At 43.7% G+C, this 16,163-nt stretch overlaps 1 protein-coding gene across 1 annotated transcript; it reads left to right on the top strand.

Moving 5' to 3' along the window:
* The first annotated feature begins 4,000 nt into the window (after positions 1-4,000).
* Positions 4,001-15,079, top strand: LOC308587044 (potassium channel, subfamily K, member 16-like). Its single transcript, XM_081194404.1, has 6 exons — positions 4,001-4,149; positions 5,886-6,086; positions 8,846-8,969; positions 11,238-11,401; positions 12,429-12,591; positions 14,817-15,079. The coding sequence occupies exons 2-6, from the start codon at positions 5,892-5,894 to the stop codon at positions 14,975-14,977; spliced, it is 807 nt and encodes a 268-aa protein (XP_081050530.1). The 5' UTR covers positions 4,001-4,149; positions 5,886-5,891; the 3' UTR covers positions 14,978-15,079.
* Positions 15,080-16,163: the final 1,084 nt, after the last annotated feature.

Genomic DNA, 16,163 nt, shown 5'->3' with positions numbered 1-16,163 from the left:
TGGTATAAAACATTGCAATCTTTTAAGTTTTATATTTTGATCTCTGCAAGGTGTTGCCATAATAAAGCCTGACAGAGGCTCATTGCAAAGCAGAACAGAACAAAGTGCTAAGACTAGTGTCTGTCATATTTCTGCACAGAACACTTTTCTGCAACTGGGAGTCTTCATGGTTAAATGCTACAACATGCTGTTGAGCTCAGGTACTGCACATTCTCTGCCCCAACTCCCTGTTGTTTAGTCATGTCCGACTCTTCGTGACCCCATGGACCAGACCTCTGTCTTCCATTGCCTCCCGCAGTTTGGTCAAACTCATGCTGGTAGCTTCGAGAACACTATCCAACCATCTCGTCCTCTGTCATTCCCTTCTCCTTGTGCCCTCAATCTTTCCCAACATCAGGGTCTTTTCCAGAGAGTCTTCTCTTCTCATGAGGTGGCCAAAGTCTTGGAGCCTCAGTTTAAGGGTCTGTCCTTCCAGTGAGCACTCAGGGCTGACTTCCTTAAGAATGGAGAGGTTTGATCTTCTTGCAGTCCATGGGACTCTCAAGAGTCTCCTCCAGCACCATAATTCAAAAGCATCAATTCTTCGGTGATCAGCCTTCTTTATGGTCCAGCTTTCACTTCCATACATCACTACTGGGAAAACCATAGCTTTTACTATACGGACCTTTGTTGGCAAGGTGATGTCTCTGTTTTTTAAGATGCTGTCTAGATTTGCCATTGCCTTTCTCCCAAGGAGCAGGCGTCTTTTAATTTCGTGGCTGCTGTCACCATCTGCAGTGATCATGGAGCCCAAGAAAGTAAAATCTCTCACTGCCTCCATTTCTTCCCCTTCTGTTTGCCAGGAGGTGATGGGACCAGTTGCCATGATCTTCGTTTTTTTGATGTTGAGCTTCAGACCATATTTTGCACTCTCCTCTTTTTAAAGGAGCTTTTACTTCACCAAAGTAGCTAACTTTCTCCACAGTATTTGTCATACGATCCTGAACACAATTTCAGGTGTTCTTCAACTACAACTCCCATCATCGTTGACCTTTGGCTGGTTATTTGATTATTAATGTAAACCTCCAAAATGAATTTTGTATAGTTACGTTTTTACCTCTAGCTTCAGTACTTTTTATCTTATTTTAATTTATTGCTATGGCTAGTGGTTGACACAAATAAAGATTCTTCTGATCTGGGGCAGATGAGAGTCAGAGCCCAAGGAAGTTTGGAGGGCCACAGACACCCCATCTTCATTCTAGGTATTTAGTGGGAGTCACTTCTGAGTAAAACAGCGCAGCCTTAAGGCTGCCAAGCAATCCAATGCACATTTACTTTGGGCGAAAACAAAGAGTGCTTCCTTCTGAGTAAATATTAATAGGATTGTACTATGATTGTACTCAGATCTGCTTGCTGGGCTTCTGGAAGGTGTACACCAAAACTGTAGCTCTGCCAGAGGCAGACTACAGTTCCCAGGACCCCTTGAGGGAAGCAGTGTGCTTTAAATGTATGACATGGATGCAGCCTCACAACCAGGGACCCAGCAGCTGGAGTGGGGAACCCTGAGATCAATCAGACCACCACCACACCTTGTTTCATGCTGTTAAGGCGCTGCGAGGTTCCTTGTTGTCTTCCCTGGAAACAGAATGGGGAAGCAAGCCATCTTGGGGTGTCGATGATGTTCTTAAGAGTACAGCACAGCAATATTTTCATTAGTGGGAATGGACAGCTGAAAATAATATGCCAATATATTTCACATGTGGCAACCCTTGGGTTTCAGATCATTACATGGGTAGACAAGTCTTAAAAGGGCAGGACACAAATTTTCACAGCCTTCTAGTGGCTAGGGTGGCTCATTTGCCAGGAGCAATGTATTTAGCATCAGCTCTGGAGGTGTATATTCAATTCTGACCAAACGAAGCCTCCTGGTGTATATTATGCTCTAGGAGCAAAGTTATAACCAAAGGGGCGCATTTGTTGCCAGATGTGATTCCTCCCCCCAGCTCTCCTACTACATTTTTTGTGATTTCTTGCTGTTTCCGCAAGGGTTGAGGCACAGAGCCTGATGACCATAAGGTAGAGGCAATGGCAAAACTGAAGCAAAGCTGTGTCCTTCACACAGGGTTTTAGCAAACCCCTTTGGGTGGGCATTTCTCTGTTGCATCCCTCCTCTCAATCATGAGGAGGAAGGAAAGCAACGGCGACACATCCCAAAGAACAGAGCTCAGCTTCTTGCAGTTAGGGTCGCTTACATCCTGCTTTACTCAAGAGATGAGGAAGGGTCGCAGTTCAGTGGCAGGAAATATGCTTTAAATGCTAAATGTTCCAGACTAAAAAACCTGGAGAACTTCTGCCAGCCAGTGTAGGTGATGCTCAGTTAGATGAGCCAATGATCTGACTTGATTTAAGTCAGCTGTTTTCTATGGTCTGTCAGCTGACGGGATTTAGGACAGACATCCCAACTTCTAGGGGCAGAAGGGTCTTCAGCCCCCTCCATATTTGCTGGCAGACGGCTGGGTATCCTCTCTGTTGAGCATAGTTAAATGGCTGGCTCCTCCTGAACGTGAAGATGGCTCTCATATCTCCTCCTGTTCAGAATAAACACACCCAGCTCCTTCAACCATTCCTCATCAGGCTTGGCTTCTAGATTCTTGATCTCTTGATACATTTATTACTTCCCATGATCTGGGCACTATGCTTCAAGAGCCGCTTTAGAGGACAGAAGACACGGAGGAAACTGTTGTACTTTAAGAAATAGAGTTTATGGAGCTATTTATATCTTCAGTCTGCATGGAAGGAGTCCAGATCTTACAGCATGGTCAGTTCAAGAGGCAGCAGTGCAGGCATCCTTCTGCCTCTCTCTCCAAGATGGATCTCTCCTTCCCCCTCCACCTTCTTTCTCCCAGAAACCCCTTGTCCTCCCCCAGATCAGGCTCCCTGGCAATCTTCCAAATCCCCAGTGTTTGTTCACGCCTAGGGGCGTGGTTCGAAACCCTGTGATGGGGTGAGCTCCCATTGCTCGGTCCCAGATCCTGCCAACCTAGCAGTTCAAAAGCACGTCAAAGTGCAAGTAGATAAATAGGTACCCCTCTGGCAGGAAGGTAAATGGCATTTCCGTGCACTGCTCTGGTTTCACCAGAAGCGGCTTAGTCATGCTGGCCGCATGACCTGGAAAAACTGTCTGCGGACAAATGTCAGCTCCCTCGGTCAGTAAAGTGAGATGAGTGCCGCATCCCCAGAGTCATCCGCAACTGGACATAACTGCCAGGGTTCCTTTACCTTTAGGGGCAAAAGGGAAGTTCCCTTGCATTGTTAATGGCTCCTATTGTACTCTTGATAGCTGTAGGTCAGCGAGGTTTATTTCCATAAGCAGGCCCAGGAATTCTCTGTCTGGAACAGCTCTGCAGTTTGTATTTTAATCCATATCCCAATCAATCAAAATCCTAGCATTTATTCATTCTGAGGGTTAAACAATAGCATTAGCTTTGCTGCTGCATCACACTATTGACTCATGTTCAGTGTGTGGTCCACCAAAACCCCTAGATCCTTTTCACATGTACTGCCAATAAGCTAGGTGCCCCTCATCCTATATTTGTGTATCTTGTTCTTTCTTCCTAAGTGCAGAACCTGACATTTGTCCCCATTGAAATTCATTTTGTTAGCTGGGGCTCAATGTTGGGTTGCAAAAAAGAGGACACATTTGTTGACTTCTGCTTTTAACTATGGATTGCTATGATGACTCTGCCCATTAAAATGAGGACGTGTCCTGGAAAAAGAGGACAAATGGCAACCCTAAATTCTGATTCTTTTTGCTGTGGCATTAGCTACCCTCCCAGTTTGGTGCCATCTGCAAATCTGATGAGCATTCCCATTGCTCATCAGAGCTTGCTCCCTATACATTTCTAAAATACTGTGGGCTGATCTTCCCACCAGCCTCTCAGACCTAGAGAGGCTATCAGCAGCCCAGCAGGTACAGAGGTGGTGACCTCACAGAAGGTAAGTAAAAGAGGGTAATGTACTCATGACCTCATAGAGCCCATGGGGGAGGGGGTTAAGCTGCTCCTCCCAAATAGCTACCCAGTAAAAGGAAGCCACTGAGACTCTCCCATCAAATACTGGGAGTTGATGAAGTGGATAATTTAAGAATTGGACTCGAATGACTCTGTCAGGGTGAGTGAGGAGCCAAGCAAAGACCTCTCCGCTCCTTTCAATTCCCTCCTCCAAATGACCCCTGGGCTGGTTATGGATGTGGGAAAACACACTAGCTCCACCTTGACAAAGCCTCCTGGTTTTCTCCCTCCATGTTTCCCAATGAACTGTATTTCTTAAAAAAAAAAAAAACCAAACCAAACCCGGAAAGGGAAAATGTGTTGGACATAAAACTGCATGTCCAAAACATTCTTCAGATGTGTGATACACATTCTTCAGATGTCTATCTGGTGTATCTGAAGAAGTGTGCATGCACACAAAAGCTTATACCTAGAACAAGCTTAGTTGGTCTCTAAGGTGCTACTGGACTATTTTTTAATTTTAACCTATTATGGTATTTGTAAGAATGGATTCAAAATGGATTCAAAATATCCTTGAATTTATCCATGGCGAGTTTGCATTTATATACAAGTTGTTCATATTATGCAAGTTTGTCTTCAATGCAAGGTAGAAGGAAGCCTCATTTTTTATTTTTACAATTCATCAGTATCCGTCTTTTTGCCATTGGTAAGGGCACGGAAACTCCACTCATATTTTCCTTTTGTAAGGTTCCATGTGCTGGGTATATAATTCAAAAGGATATTTTGCACTGTAAATGTAAGATTATTCCGTACAGTTCTGTTGATAGTTTCTGTTACCATCTGCCTAAAATCTTTCAATATAGGACAATCAAAAACACATAGGTTTTGGGGAAGCATTGTACTGATTGCACCTCCAACAGTTAGATACTTTAGATAGCCCTTTTTTAAACAAACGTAATGGGGTCCAGTATATTCGAAATATTATTTTTTGTTGTATGAACCTCAATTTAAGGTCCAGAGAACCCCTGTTAAAGCACTTAAAAAGAGTTTCCCACTGTGAGATCAAAACTGAGATCCCTCATTCTTTATTCCATCCCTCCCTCAATACCTGTATATCAAATTGGTTTGCTAGTAACAAAGATTTATATATGTTGATGGCCCTTTTTTGTTGCATGAGAATTAATTAACTGCTTCAATATCTCTGGGTTCTCTGAGGCTGTAAAAGCTGCTGGTCTGTAGATGGTGGTTAGCAAGTGTTTTATCTGGAGATATTGCCATTGAGCATTTGTAGGTAATCTGTATTTGTCTCCCTAAAACAGAATATATATAAAATACAGCCTCTTTATTTATCAGCTGGTCTAACATTAATATACCCAAATTCATCCACCTCTTCCATACAACCATTTCTTGGTATATGAATTGGAATTCCTCTTAAGATATAAACTAGTCTAGCTATTATGTTCATTTTAAGAGCACTGACTTTTCCCCACAGAGTCAGGTTCAATGACTGCCATTTGTCGATATCCACTGATACCTCATGATATATTTTGTTGATGTTTAATGAGGCTAATTTAGATAAATCTCATGGTATTAATATCACACTGTTGACTCATGTTCAGCTTGTGGTCCACCAAGACCCCTGCATCCTGTTCACATGTACTGCTATTTAGCCATGTGTCCCCCATCTTCTATTTGTGCATCTGGTTCTTCCTGCCTAAGTGCAGAACCTTACATTTGTCCCTACTGAAATTCATTTGGTTAGCTTGGGCCCAGCTATGGAGAGTGCCCAGCTATGGGGCTGCGCTATTGAGTCTGGGTCAAGAAAAATATGGACTTGCTGACTAAACTATAGTCATTCTTGTGTCTACTTCTTCCTTGGATCTCATTCCCACACAGAACAACATGTTTGTGAGCAGGGCACAGGGCGTCCTCCTGCTGGCTGGCTACATGACTTACATGGTGATGGGTGCCTTCGTCTTCGAGCTTCTGGAGAACGATCACCACAAAAGAATAGAAGAAGCAATTTTTCACATGAAAGAGGAATTTTTTTCAAACTACACTGCTCTCAGCCCAGAAGAGGTAGAGGTATTCATACAGGTAAGGCATTACTTTAGCAAGACTGAAAGGGATGACCGTGACATGACACCAGTGGTTAGGAGGTCAGAAAGTATATATGGGGTGAATACAGTTTAGGAGGTGAGAATTGAGGTGGGGACAGAATCAGTGGCCAGCATAGAGCCATAAGGACTCACCCTTCCTTCTGCATGTGAAAATTTATCCCCATGGAGGATTAGGCAGATTGTTGGAGGATAAGACAAGGAATGACTACTAGACATTATGGCTGTGTTCTGCCAACACTGTTGGAGGCAGCCTGGGCTTCTCCACACTGAGCTTTCCTCCACTCTTTCCAGGCCTGGCCATGATTTAAAGCTCCGTGTCTGAGCACCATTTCGTAGCTCTGGGGCTTTCCTCGTGAAAACCAGCTTGTTAAGGGCAATCCATTGTAAACCCAAATTGACGTTTTGCTCTGATTCAGTTATAAGGAGTAGGTTTTTGTTAGTATTTGTACCTTATGAAGTGGTTGGTCCCTTACCTTTCCCTCTCCAACCTGGCCACAGTGATCCATGCGACAGTCACCTCCATGCTTGACTACTGTAACTCTATGCGGGGATGTACTTGAAACTGTCCCAGAAACTCCAGTGGGTGCAGAATGCTGCAGCGAGGCTCCACATGGGGTCCTTGCCATGGGAGTATATTCACTCAGTGCTCTACCAGCTGCACTGGCTCCTGTTGGAGTATAGGGTCAGGTTTAAGGTGCTTTTTTTTTTTACCTTTAAAGCTCTATGCAGTCTTGGACCCTCATACTTACCCACAGAGGACCCTAAGGTCCATGAATAATAATAGCTTAAAGGTCCCGGGCCCTAAGAAAGCCAGGCTATCCTCCACCAGGGCCAGGGCTTTTTCAGTGAGGGCTCTGACATGGTGGAATGCTCTGTCCCTTGAGACTAGGGCCCTGCAGGACTTAATCTCCTTCTGCAGGGCCTGTAAAACAGAGTTATTCTGCTTGGCCTTCAATCTGAATTAGCCTGATCCTCTATTCTCTTTTCCCTTTATTCTTCTGTGAAGAAACCCTTTGTGGGACCCCCACATTTAAATTCTTCCTTGGTCTCCTTGCTGACCCTAGTAGGACCAACTTGGCCAGTTAGCCCTGGTGATCAATCAATGTCTACTGACTGGTTTTTTTTTCCTTTTTCCAAAAATGACCCCTGAATTTTATTGATGCTGCATTTTATGTTGCATTCTACGCTGTTTTATGCTCTTAATAAGTCACATTTTAATTAAGGTTTTATATTGTTTTTAGCTGCCCTGAGCCCAGTTTTTAAACCGGGATGGGCGGGGTACAAATATTAATAATAATAATAATAGTTGTTGTTGTATTGTACTGTATTTTGCAAAGAATAATTTAGGGAAAGGAGAACATACGTCATTTAGTAGCTGCAAAAGAGGTGATTCCAATCAAGGTCACAGAAAAGCTGAATCATTGCCACAGAAAACCCAAATTTATGTTTCTTCCAATTCAGCTATAAAGTGTGGGTTTCTGTTAATATTTGTACAGTTGAACCTTGGTTATCGTACTTAATCCATTCCAGTAGTCCATTCGACTCCCGAAACGGTTTGAAAACAAAGGTGTGGCTTCCAATTGGCTGCAGGCGCATCCTGCACTCAATCAGAAGCCATGGAAGCTGTGTCAGACTTTTGGCTTACGACAAACATTCGCAAACCGGAACACTCACTTCAGGGTTTGTGGCATTCAGGAGCCGAGTACCAAGGTGTCCGAGAACCAAGGTAGGACTGTTCTGTATTTGCTGGGAAACTTATTTTGCAAAGATAATATGGGGGAAAGGAGAACATACGTCATATAGCAGTTGCAAAGCAGGTGACTCTGTTCAAGGTCACAGAAAAGCTGAATCATTGTCTGGTTAACTGCCTTGAAAAGTGTGTCTTTGTGCCTTAGAACAGAGGGTGGGAGATGGGGGTAGTCTCACCATTGTTTTGTTGACTGAAAATATGGGAGAGCCAATACTCCAAGCAGACTCTGTCCAAAAGAATTTAGTAAGACAGGCTAGCCAATATGCATTGCTACAAAAGTGTGTTTTTGGAGCAAGAAGACCAAACCCTCTCTTGGACTCAAGGGAGAGAAACACTTAGTATTGAACTTGAGATATAAACAATACAGCTTGTTATACAGTTGTCATCAGGCTATTTTTCTAGGAAAAGAGGTATCGGAACTCACCCGGAACTCACCATGAATACCTCCCTCCTTCTCCTCTAATGGCAAAGGCGCCTACTTGAGAGGTGCCAGAACTGAGTTCCAGAGAGTTCCTGCTGAAAAAAGCCCTTGTTGACATCCTGACCAGTCAAGACTTGTTTTCAAGTCTTGTGTAAGGAGTCTACTTTATCACTAAGCTTTGAGGGTGAAACCACTGAATCACTCTCAACAACTCAAACATAGATCACAGTTTTCACTGGGAAAGCTTGGTGCAAACCACAACAAGCACCCCTTGGAGTGCGGACCTTTGCCTGGAAAGAGTGGAGGAAAAGTTGAGTGTGCATAAGCCCTATGCCTACCAGTTACTGGGGGTGACAAGTGAGGGGAGGGCTGTTGTGCTCAGGTCCTGTTTGTGGGCTTCCCATGAGCATTGGGCTGGCCACCGGGGGAAGAATGTGCTAAACTGATCCACAAGAGCTTCCCTTCTGAATGCATAGAGATTTGGTGAGCAGTATCTGGTGATTATCAGAGGAGGAGCTATTCTTATTGTTGGAATATTCAAACTGAGTCTTGCCTTCAATTGCAGAGACTGGTAAGAGCTGTTCACATGGGAATAGATCCAGTAGGAACCAATCCTCATGAAAAACAGACGAGCAGCTGGGATTTCGCTAATTCTTTCTTCTTCGTGGGCACTATGTTAGCCACAATAGGTACTGTCATTTGGTTCTGGCTTCTCCCCAAATATAATATGCAGGGCATTCAACTGCTCTCGCTTTTGCTCCTTCATCAGCCTTCACATCTCATCTTTGCCTTGCCCTTTCTGGCCAAATAAATAGTTCATTTATTGTATGCCCAACAAGACCATTCCCTGATTAGTTATTTATTCCCCACCCTTCTGGGGTCAACCTAATGCAAATCCGTCTCTCTCAGCTCTCTATGCATTCAGTGGGACTTGCTCCCCAATAAATTTGCATAGGATTGCAACTTCTTTCCAGTAAGCTACACAATGCACAAGAAACCACACACCCTTTTTGTCTGGATGCAGAAAACCATGCACTGAATGAGTGGGAGAACCTACCTTATTAAGGTAAAGATAAAGGTAAAGGGACCCCTTGTTGGTATACTGCCAGGGAGACAAAAGCCATCATGGCCCCCACGCCGTCTCCGGACGATCCATCGATCTCTGGTAGAAACGCAGTATCAGTCAATTAGCGACACAAAGCCTCGGAAATAGCTTTCCACATTCCAGAGCTCGTGCACGCTCTATCAGCAGAGTTCGTACAACGAAAGGTGCACTCAGGAGAGCATTATTCACTTCTTTATTCAGCGTTGGTCAGAACAAAGAGAAAACATGACTGCCTGCTTTGATGTCTCAGGCACAGAGAGAGAAACGAAAGCAATAGACAAAATATAAACTTCCTGTGAACAGGAAATACGCAGACTCTGTGACTCACAAAGCCTGCTCCCTTTTAAGGTGGAACGGAAATATCCTAACACCCCTGACCATTAGGTCCAGTCGTGACCGACTCTGGGGTTGCGGTGCTCATCTCACTTTATTGGCCGAGGGAGCCGGCATACAGCTTCCGGATCATGTGGCCAGCATGACTAAGCTGCTTCTGGCGAACCAGAGCAGCACACAGAAACGCCGTTTACCTTCCCGCTGGAGCGGTACCTATTTATCTACTTGCACTTTGACGTGCTTTCGAACTGCTAGGTTGGCAGGAGCAGGGACTGAACAATGGGAGCTCACCCATTGTGAGGCTCTGTGGTTTAACCCACAGCGCCACCCGCGTCCCTTTAATCCAGAGCTTAATCCAGAACTGTTTAATCCAGAGCTTTCAAAACTTTTCATGTTGATGACACACTTTTTATACATGCGTCAATTTGTAACACAATAATTCAGTTTTACTAGCAAACTGGTGGTTAAACTAACCCCTCTGTAGCGTTTGCATGACACACCTACAGTACACGCTGCAGCTGACAGACTACGGTAACTTGTTGCGACACACAGTTTGGAAAGCTCTAGTGAAGCTTTCTGGTGTGAAGCACAAACAGTTGATTCAAGTGTGCTAGGGATAAACTAATCTGCACTTCGAGTTCAGGCCATAAAGCTGCAGCTTCTGAGACCCAAGAAAAGGGCTTATCTGTTTCTCAGCTTTTGAACTTGAGATATCCCAGGAGGCTTCATTTCTTGACTCTGTCCACTTGAGAATCTGGATCAGTAGATACTATTAGTTTTCTAATTGGTTCTCTGATTATTCCTGGTGCTTGGCAAAATCTTCATAGGATCTCAGCTGAAAACAACTCAAGTCTGGTCCTTACAGATGCATGGAGTATGCGGCTTTGTTATTGAAACTTTTCAACATACAATGCAATAAAAACCAAACCGATATAAAGTAAAAGAAAAGAAGAAACACACACAGAGAGAAATCAATCAATAAATAACAAATAAATAAATAAATCAAAGAAGGAAGGAAGGTGGGAATAAGGGAGAAAAGATTCAGAGCCCTCTATCAGAGGTAGAGTTTAACCCTTATCCATCCCAGCTCTCACCTGGGCATACTGATCAGGTCAGGTCACACCGTAATTGAAAGAAATCATATTCTTAGAGCATTCTTGAAAGAATTTAGGGACTTGGGAATTGCAACTGATTCTAGCCAACTGATGGTGACGAATGGAGGAACTCTTTTCCCTCCTCACTGCAGATGCCCTGAAGACTTACCTTCAGGGCTATTACAGGGCATCTGGGCACAATGGTGGTTCCTCTATCTAAGATGCTCCTTGCATGCCCAATTTCATCACCAAAGACATATCATCAAATACATTTCTAAATTTATCCCAAAAGAAATAAGTATTTTGTAATTCATTTTTAATCCAGTAACTGTATCACAAATTTTGAAGAACTGAAAAATCTGAAGGTAATTGGCAAATCGATAGTTGCTGACGTCCTTTGCAACCCTTTCTTAATCTTACAACAGGCTATGGAAACCTCTGTCCCCAAACGAAAGAAGGTCAGATCTTTTGTGTCATTTTTGCTCTCTTTGGAATCCCCTTCTGCCTCCTCTGCTTGAACTATATTGGCTTTTTAGTCTCAGGAGTCTTCGAAAGCTGTGCAGAGAAAGTGCATGGGAAAGAAAACAAGGTAATTCAGTTACTTTATCTAGAGATGGTTTCTAATCTAGCAGTCACAAGACTGAGGCCAACATAGACTGCTGCTGCACTCGGGTCCTGTATGCAGGTTTCCTGTGGGCATCTGGTCAGCTTCGATGAGAACAGAATCCTCAACTAGACGGCCCCTTGCCTGATCCAGCAGGGCTCTTCTTATATCTATTATATTTCATATACATATGTATATATAATTAGCTGCTTCTATAATAGTAGGAAGACAAGAAAAAATTAGACATGTGCATTATGCCCTCTAATTAAATGAGGAAGATAAACTCGAGCTCTGCCTTCAAATAGGAATGAGAGAAAATTCCCAAATTATTTGTTTCAAGAAGCACAGATTTTTGGAACACAGCTGCTTGCATTTAGTGAAAATTTGCAAAATATATCTTCTCAAATTCATGGAATTTATTGTTCTTAACTCTCCAAAATGCTCGTGGGTGCAAGGGTGTATGCAACAACATACAAGTGAACAAAAATTGCATCACCACCATTTTTTTCAAGGTTTAGAAAATCAAGTTTGCCATGTTAACACAGGATTACGACAGACCAAGGCTTTTAGATACTTGCCTCTTTCTAAAACAAAGGTTTCTGTTTTGTTTACAGCTTGTGGTTTGTCTGGAGGAGGCACAAACAATGAGCCTGGGTTTGGACAAAATGCTAAGCCAAACCATGCCTTAGTTTGTGGCCAAAGCAGCCACCATCTCCTCTCCTGGAGCCTGTCTTGGAGAAATTTAAAAGGAGGTTCTTAGACTGTAGCTTACCTACACAGCAATCCAAAAGAAAAGGATGTAGGTTCCCAGTGAAGAGATGTGAACCAAGCACTTGCATGTGAATGTAGAACGGGGTATTGTGCTCCAGATGAAGTCTAACTAGGATGGAATTATTGTTATTTATCTGTTAATGCAGCCTAAAATCCCTGTGCATGGCTGGAAGCCAAGAAAACTGAGCTCTGTTGCATCAAACCTACCTTATTTATTTTCCTTATTTTCCTTATCTTTTAGAATTCAGCAAGATATTTTATCTTGTTCGTGGCTATGGGAATTATAGTGTTTCTTATTTTGCCATCATTCCTCTTTCAACGGGTGGAGGATTGGAGTTATTATGAAGCTATCTATTTTACATTTATTACACTCAGCACCATTGGTTTCGGAGACTATCTAATTGGTAAGGCTTTCAAAATACTTTCATATTGTGAGCTTAACTGGTTTTAGAGATAAAGCTAGGTCATCTGTGGCCTCAAGGTACTAGTGGGAACCAATCTGCTCGACTGAAGAATATGAAAGCTCAGTTCGGGTTTCATACAAAATATGACTTGCAATGATTATAATTTGGAACCCAAACCATATTTTAAGTTTCTCAAGTACAGACCCTCCAAGTATCCCTATTTCCCAGGAACAGCTCCAGATTTACAGGAGCTATCCCAAAGATTAATTAATGGTTCCTTGACATCCTGGAAAAAAGTGACAAGTAGGGTGCCACCGGGTTCTGTTCTGGACCTGTTGTTGTTCAACATCTTTATAAAATGCTTGGTTGAATGAACTGAGAGGATGCTTCTCAAATGTACAGATGACACTGAACTCGGAGGAGTAGCTAATGCCACAGAAGACAGAATCACAATTCAAAATGACCTTAACAGATTGGAGAACTGGGCACAAGCTAACAAAATGCATTTCAATAGGAAAAAATGTAAGGTTCTGCACTTAGTCAGGAAGAAGCAGCTGCACAAATACAGGATGGGGGACACCTGGCTTACTAACAGTACATGTGAAAAGGATCTAGGGGTCTTGGTGGACCACAAGCTTAACATGAGTCAACCGTGTGATGCAGTAGAAAAAAAAGCTAACGGTATTCTAGGCTGCATCAACAGAAGTACAGTGTCCAGATCAAGAGAAGGAATAGTACCACTCTATTCTGCTTGGTCAGAACAATCTGACAATCTGGAATACTGGGTCCAGTTCTGGGCTGTTGACAAATTGGAACATGTGCAGAGAAGGGCAACCAAGATGACCAGTGGTCTGGAAACCAAGCCTTATGAGGAATGGTTGAAGGAGCTGGCTATGTTTAGCCTGGAAAAGAAGAGACTGAGAGGAGATATGATAGCCATCTTCAAATATATTAAGGGCCATCACATGGAAGAGGGAGCATGCTTCTTCTCTCCTGCTCCAGAGGGTAGGACTCAAACCAATGGCTTCAGGTTACAAGAAACGAGATTCTGACTGAACATTCATTAAAAATTTCTGACAGGAAGAGTGGTTCGGCCGTGCAATAGACTCCCTTGAGAGGTGGTGGACTCTCTTTCCCTGGGGTATTTTAAGCAGAGGTTGGATAGCCATCTGTCATGGATGCTTTAGCTGAGATTCCTGCATTGCAGGAGGTTGGGATGGATGCATCAAACATGAAAGAAAGGAAAATGCTCAATATGTTTTACTGGACAGTGATTTTGCACCTTTCTCTTGGTTGGAACTGCAACTCCACCCCCATTGTTCAGCCCGGACACTGAGGTCCATCTCCGCGGGCCTTTTGGTGGGTCCCTCACTGCAAGAAGTGAGGTTACAGGGAACCAGGAAGATGTCAAGGAGATAAAGAACTACACAACCTTTAGAAGACATCTGAAGGCAGCCCTGTATAGGGAGATTCTTAACGCTTTATGTTTTATAATGTTTTTATATATGCTGGAAGCCTCCCTGAGTGGAGGTGGGATACAAATAAAACAACAACATTATATTATTATTATTAATTATATATATATATATATATATATATATATATATATATATATATATATAGGACGCAGGTGGCGCTGTGGGTTAAACCACAGAGCCTAGGACTTGCCGATCAGAAGGTCGGCGGTTCGAATCCCTGCGACGGGGTGAGCTCCCGTTGCTCAGTCCCAGCTCCTGCCAACCTAGCAGTTCGAAAGCACGTCAAAGTGCAAGTAGATAAATAGGTACCGCTCCGGCGGGAAGGTAAACAGCATTTCCGCGTGCTGCTCTGGTTCGCCAGAAGTGGCTTAGTCATGTTGGCCACATGAGCGCCGCAACCCCAGAGTCGGTCACGACTGGACCTAATGGTCAGGGGTCCCTTTACATACATACATATATATATATATATGCAGGAATTTACAGGATGTGCACTGACTGGGAATGTGGTAGCGCAACCACACCAAAGCTTTTATAGGCTCAAACAGCATCATGTGCCCAAACCATCATGAATAGGCAATAATAAGGACATTGGCAGTTTCCTGTGTTCGCCTTCCCACAATTCAGTGGTAGAAATGTCTTTTAAACGTATGGTGTGAACATGACCTAATGAGGTCTGGATAAACTGAGTTGGTGGGTCCTTTAAATCACCTCCTCACACATTATTGTTGCTTTTCTCTGTGTCTCCAGGGAAGAAGCAGGACAGAGACTATTTTCCGGGCTACCGGCTGATCTCAGCCATTTGGATCATCGTTGGTCTGGCCTGGATAGCTGTGCTGTTTGAACTGGTATCTTCATTCCTGGCACCTGTGGATCCAAAACCAAGCTCACAAAAAGACAGTAGAGGGTAAAAATAACACTGCCTCAAAGGAATCAGTCTGCTACATGTCCACTGGAGAAGAATTTATCATTTCATTCAGGTGGAGACTGACATAAAAATCAGTTGCACTCAAGGACTTCGGTTGAGCTTTTTATAATTTCATGCCATTGTGACAGCCTGCTGATTCCTTAAAAACTCACTAGTTGCTCTTTAGGTTATGCAGTTCCTAATAAACTGTGAAATAGCCGGGTATTCTGCAACCAAGAGAGGGAGGGTGGGTATTACTTGGATTCTCAAAACTGGAATGTGTGTAGTGGAGAGCAACCAAGATGATCAAGAGTCTGGAAACCAAGCCTTATGAGGAGTGGTTGAAGGAGCTGGGTATTTTTAACCTGAAAAAGAGGGGATTGGGGGAGATATGAGAGCTATCTTCAAATATCTCAAGGGCTGTCACATGGAAGAGGGAGCATGCTTGCTTTCACCTGATCTGGAAGGGAGAACTTATACCAATGGCTTCAAGTCACAAAAAAGGAGATTTGAACTAAACATCAGGAAGAACTTTCTGACAGTAAGAGCTGTTCAGCAGTGGAACAGGCTCCCTCGGAAGGTGGTGGACTTTCCTTCCTTGAAGGTTTTTCAGCAGAGGTTGGATGGCCATCTGTCCTGGATGCTTTAGTTGAGATTCCTGCATTGCAGGGGGTTGGACTAGATGACCCTTGGAACCCCTTCCAACTCTGCAGCTCTATGATTCCATGATTCTAAGGGGCATTTTCGTCCAACATCAGGACAGACAAAGGGTCCCCATGTAAAGTGGGAGGGGGGTGGTGGAATTTTCTGGCTTGAGGACCACACTGGCTTCTCCCTTGCAGTGGGCACTGCACACCCTCACATGTGTGAACGCCTACGTGTGCACACACACAGGCAGACATGCACAGAGACACAACCCCCCCGCCATGAGAGCAGTGGAGACCACCTTAGGTGGAGGTGGTAACTGCATGGGCATTCAAACTCCCCTCCTCCCAGGACACCCCATCAGGGCGCTGAGCCTCACTCACTATTTAAATATATGTGGCATCGCCAAAAACAGTAGAGGGTTCTGAAGGGCCAGAAAAAAATTGTCTCGGGGCTAGATCAAGCTCCCAAACTGGGAGCTGGCCACCACTGAAGTATAACCGTCCCTGAAATATGGAATTGCAGGAGAAAGCTCTTGGAACATT

Source organism: Podarcis bocagei (genome assembly GCF_964188305.1).
Source record: "Podarcis bocagei genome assembly, chromosome: 1".
In the NCBI taxonomy this organism is placed as follows: Eukaryota; Metazoa; Chordata; class Lepidosauria; order Squamata; family Lacertidae; genus Podarcis; species Podarcis bocagei.
The sequence above is the reverse complement of the archived record's forward strand: the minus strand, read 5'-3'. Positions and strand labels throughout refer to the sequence as shown.

Coding starts and splice junctions, on each gene's coding strand:
- LOC308587044 (XM_081194404.1), top strand. CDS start 5,892: ATGTTTGTGAGCAGGGCACAGGGCGTCCTCCTGCTGGCTGGCTACATG. Junction 6,087..8,845: donor AGGTAGAGGTATTCATACAG/GTAAGGCATTAC, acceptor CTTCAATTGCAG/AGACTGGTAAGAGCTGTTCA. Junction 8,970..11,237: donor CACTATGTTAGCCACAATAG/GTACTGTCATTT, acceptor ATCTTACAACAG/GCTATGGAAACCTCTGTCCC.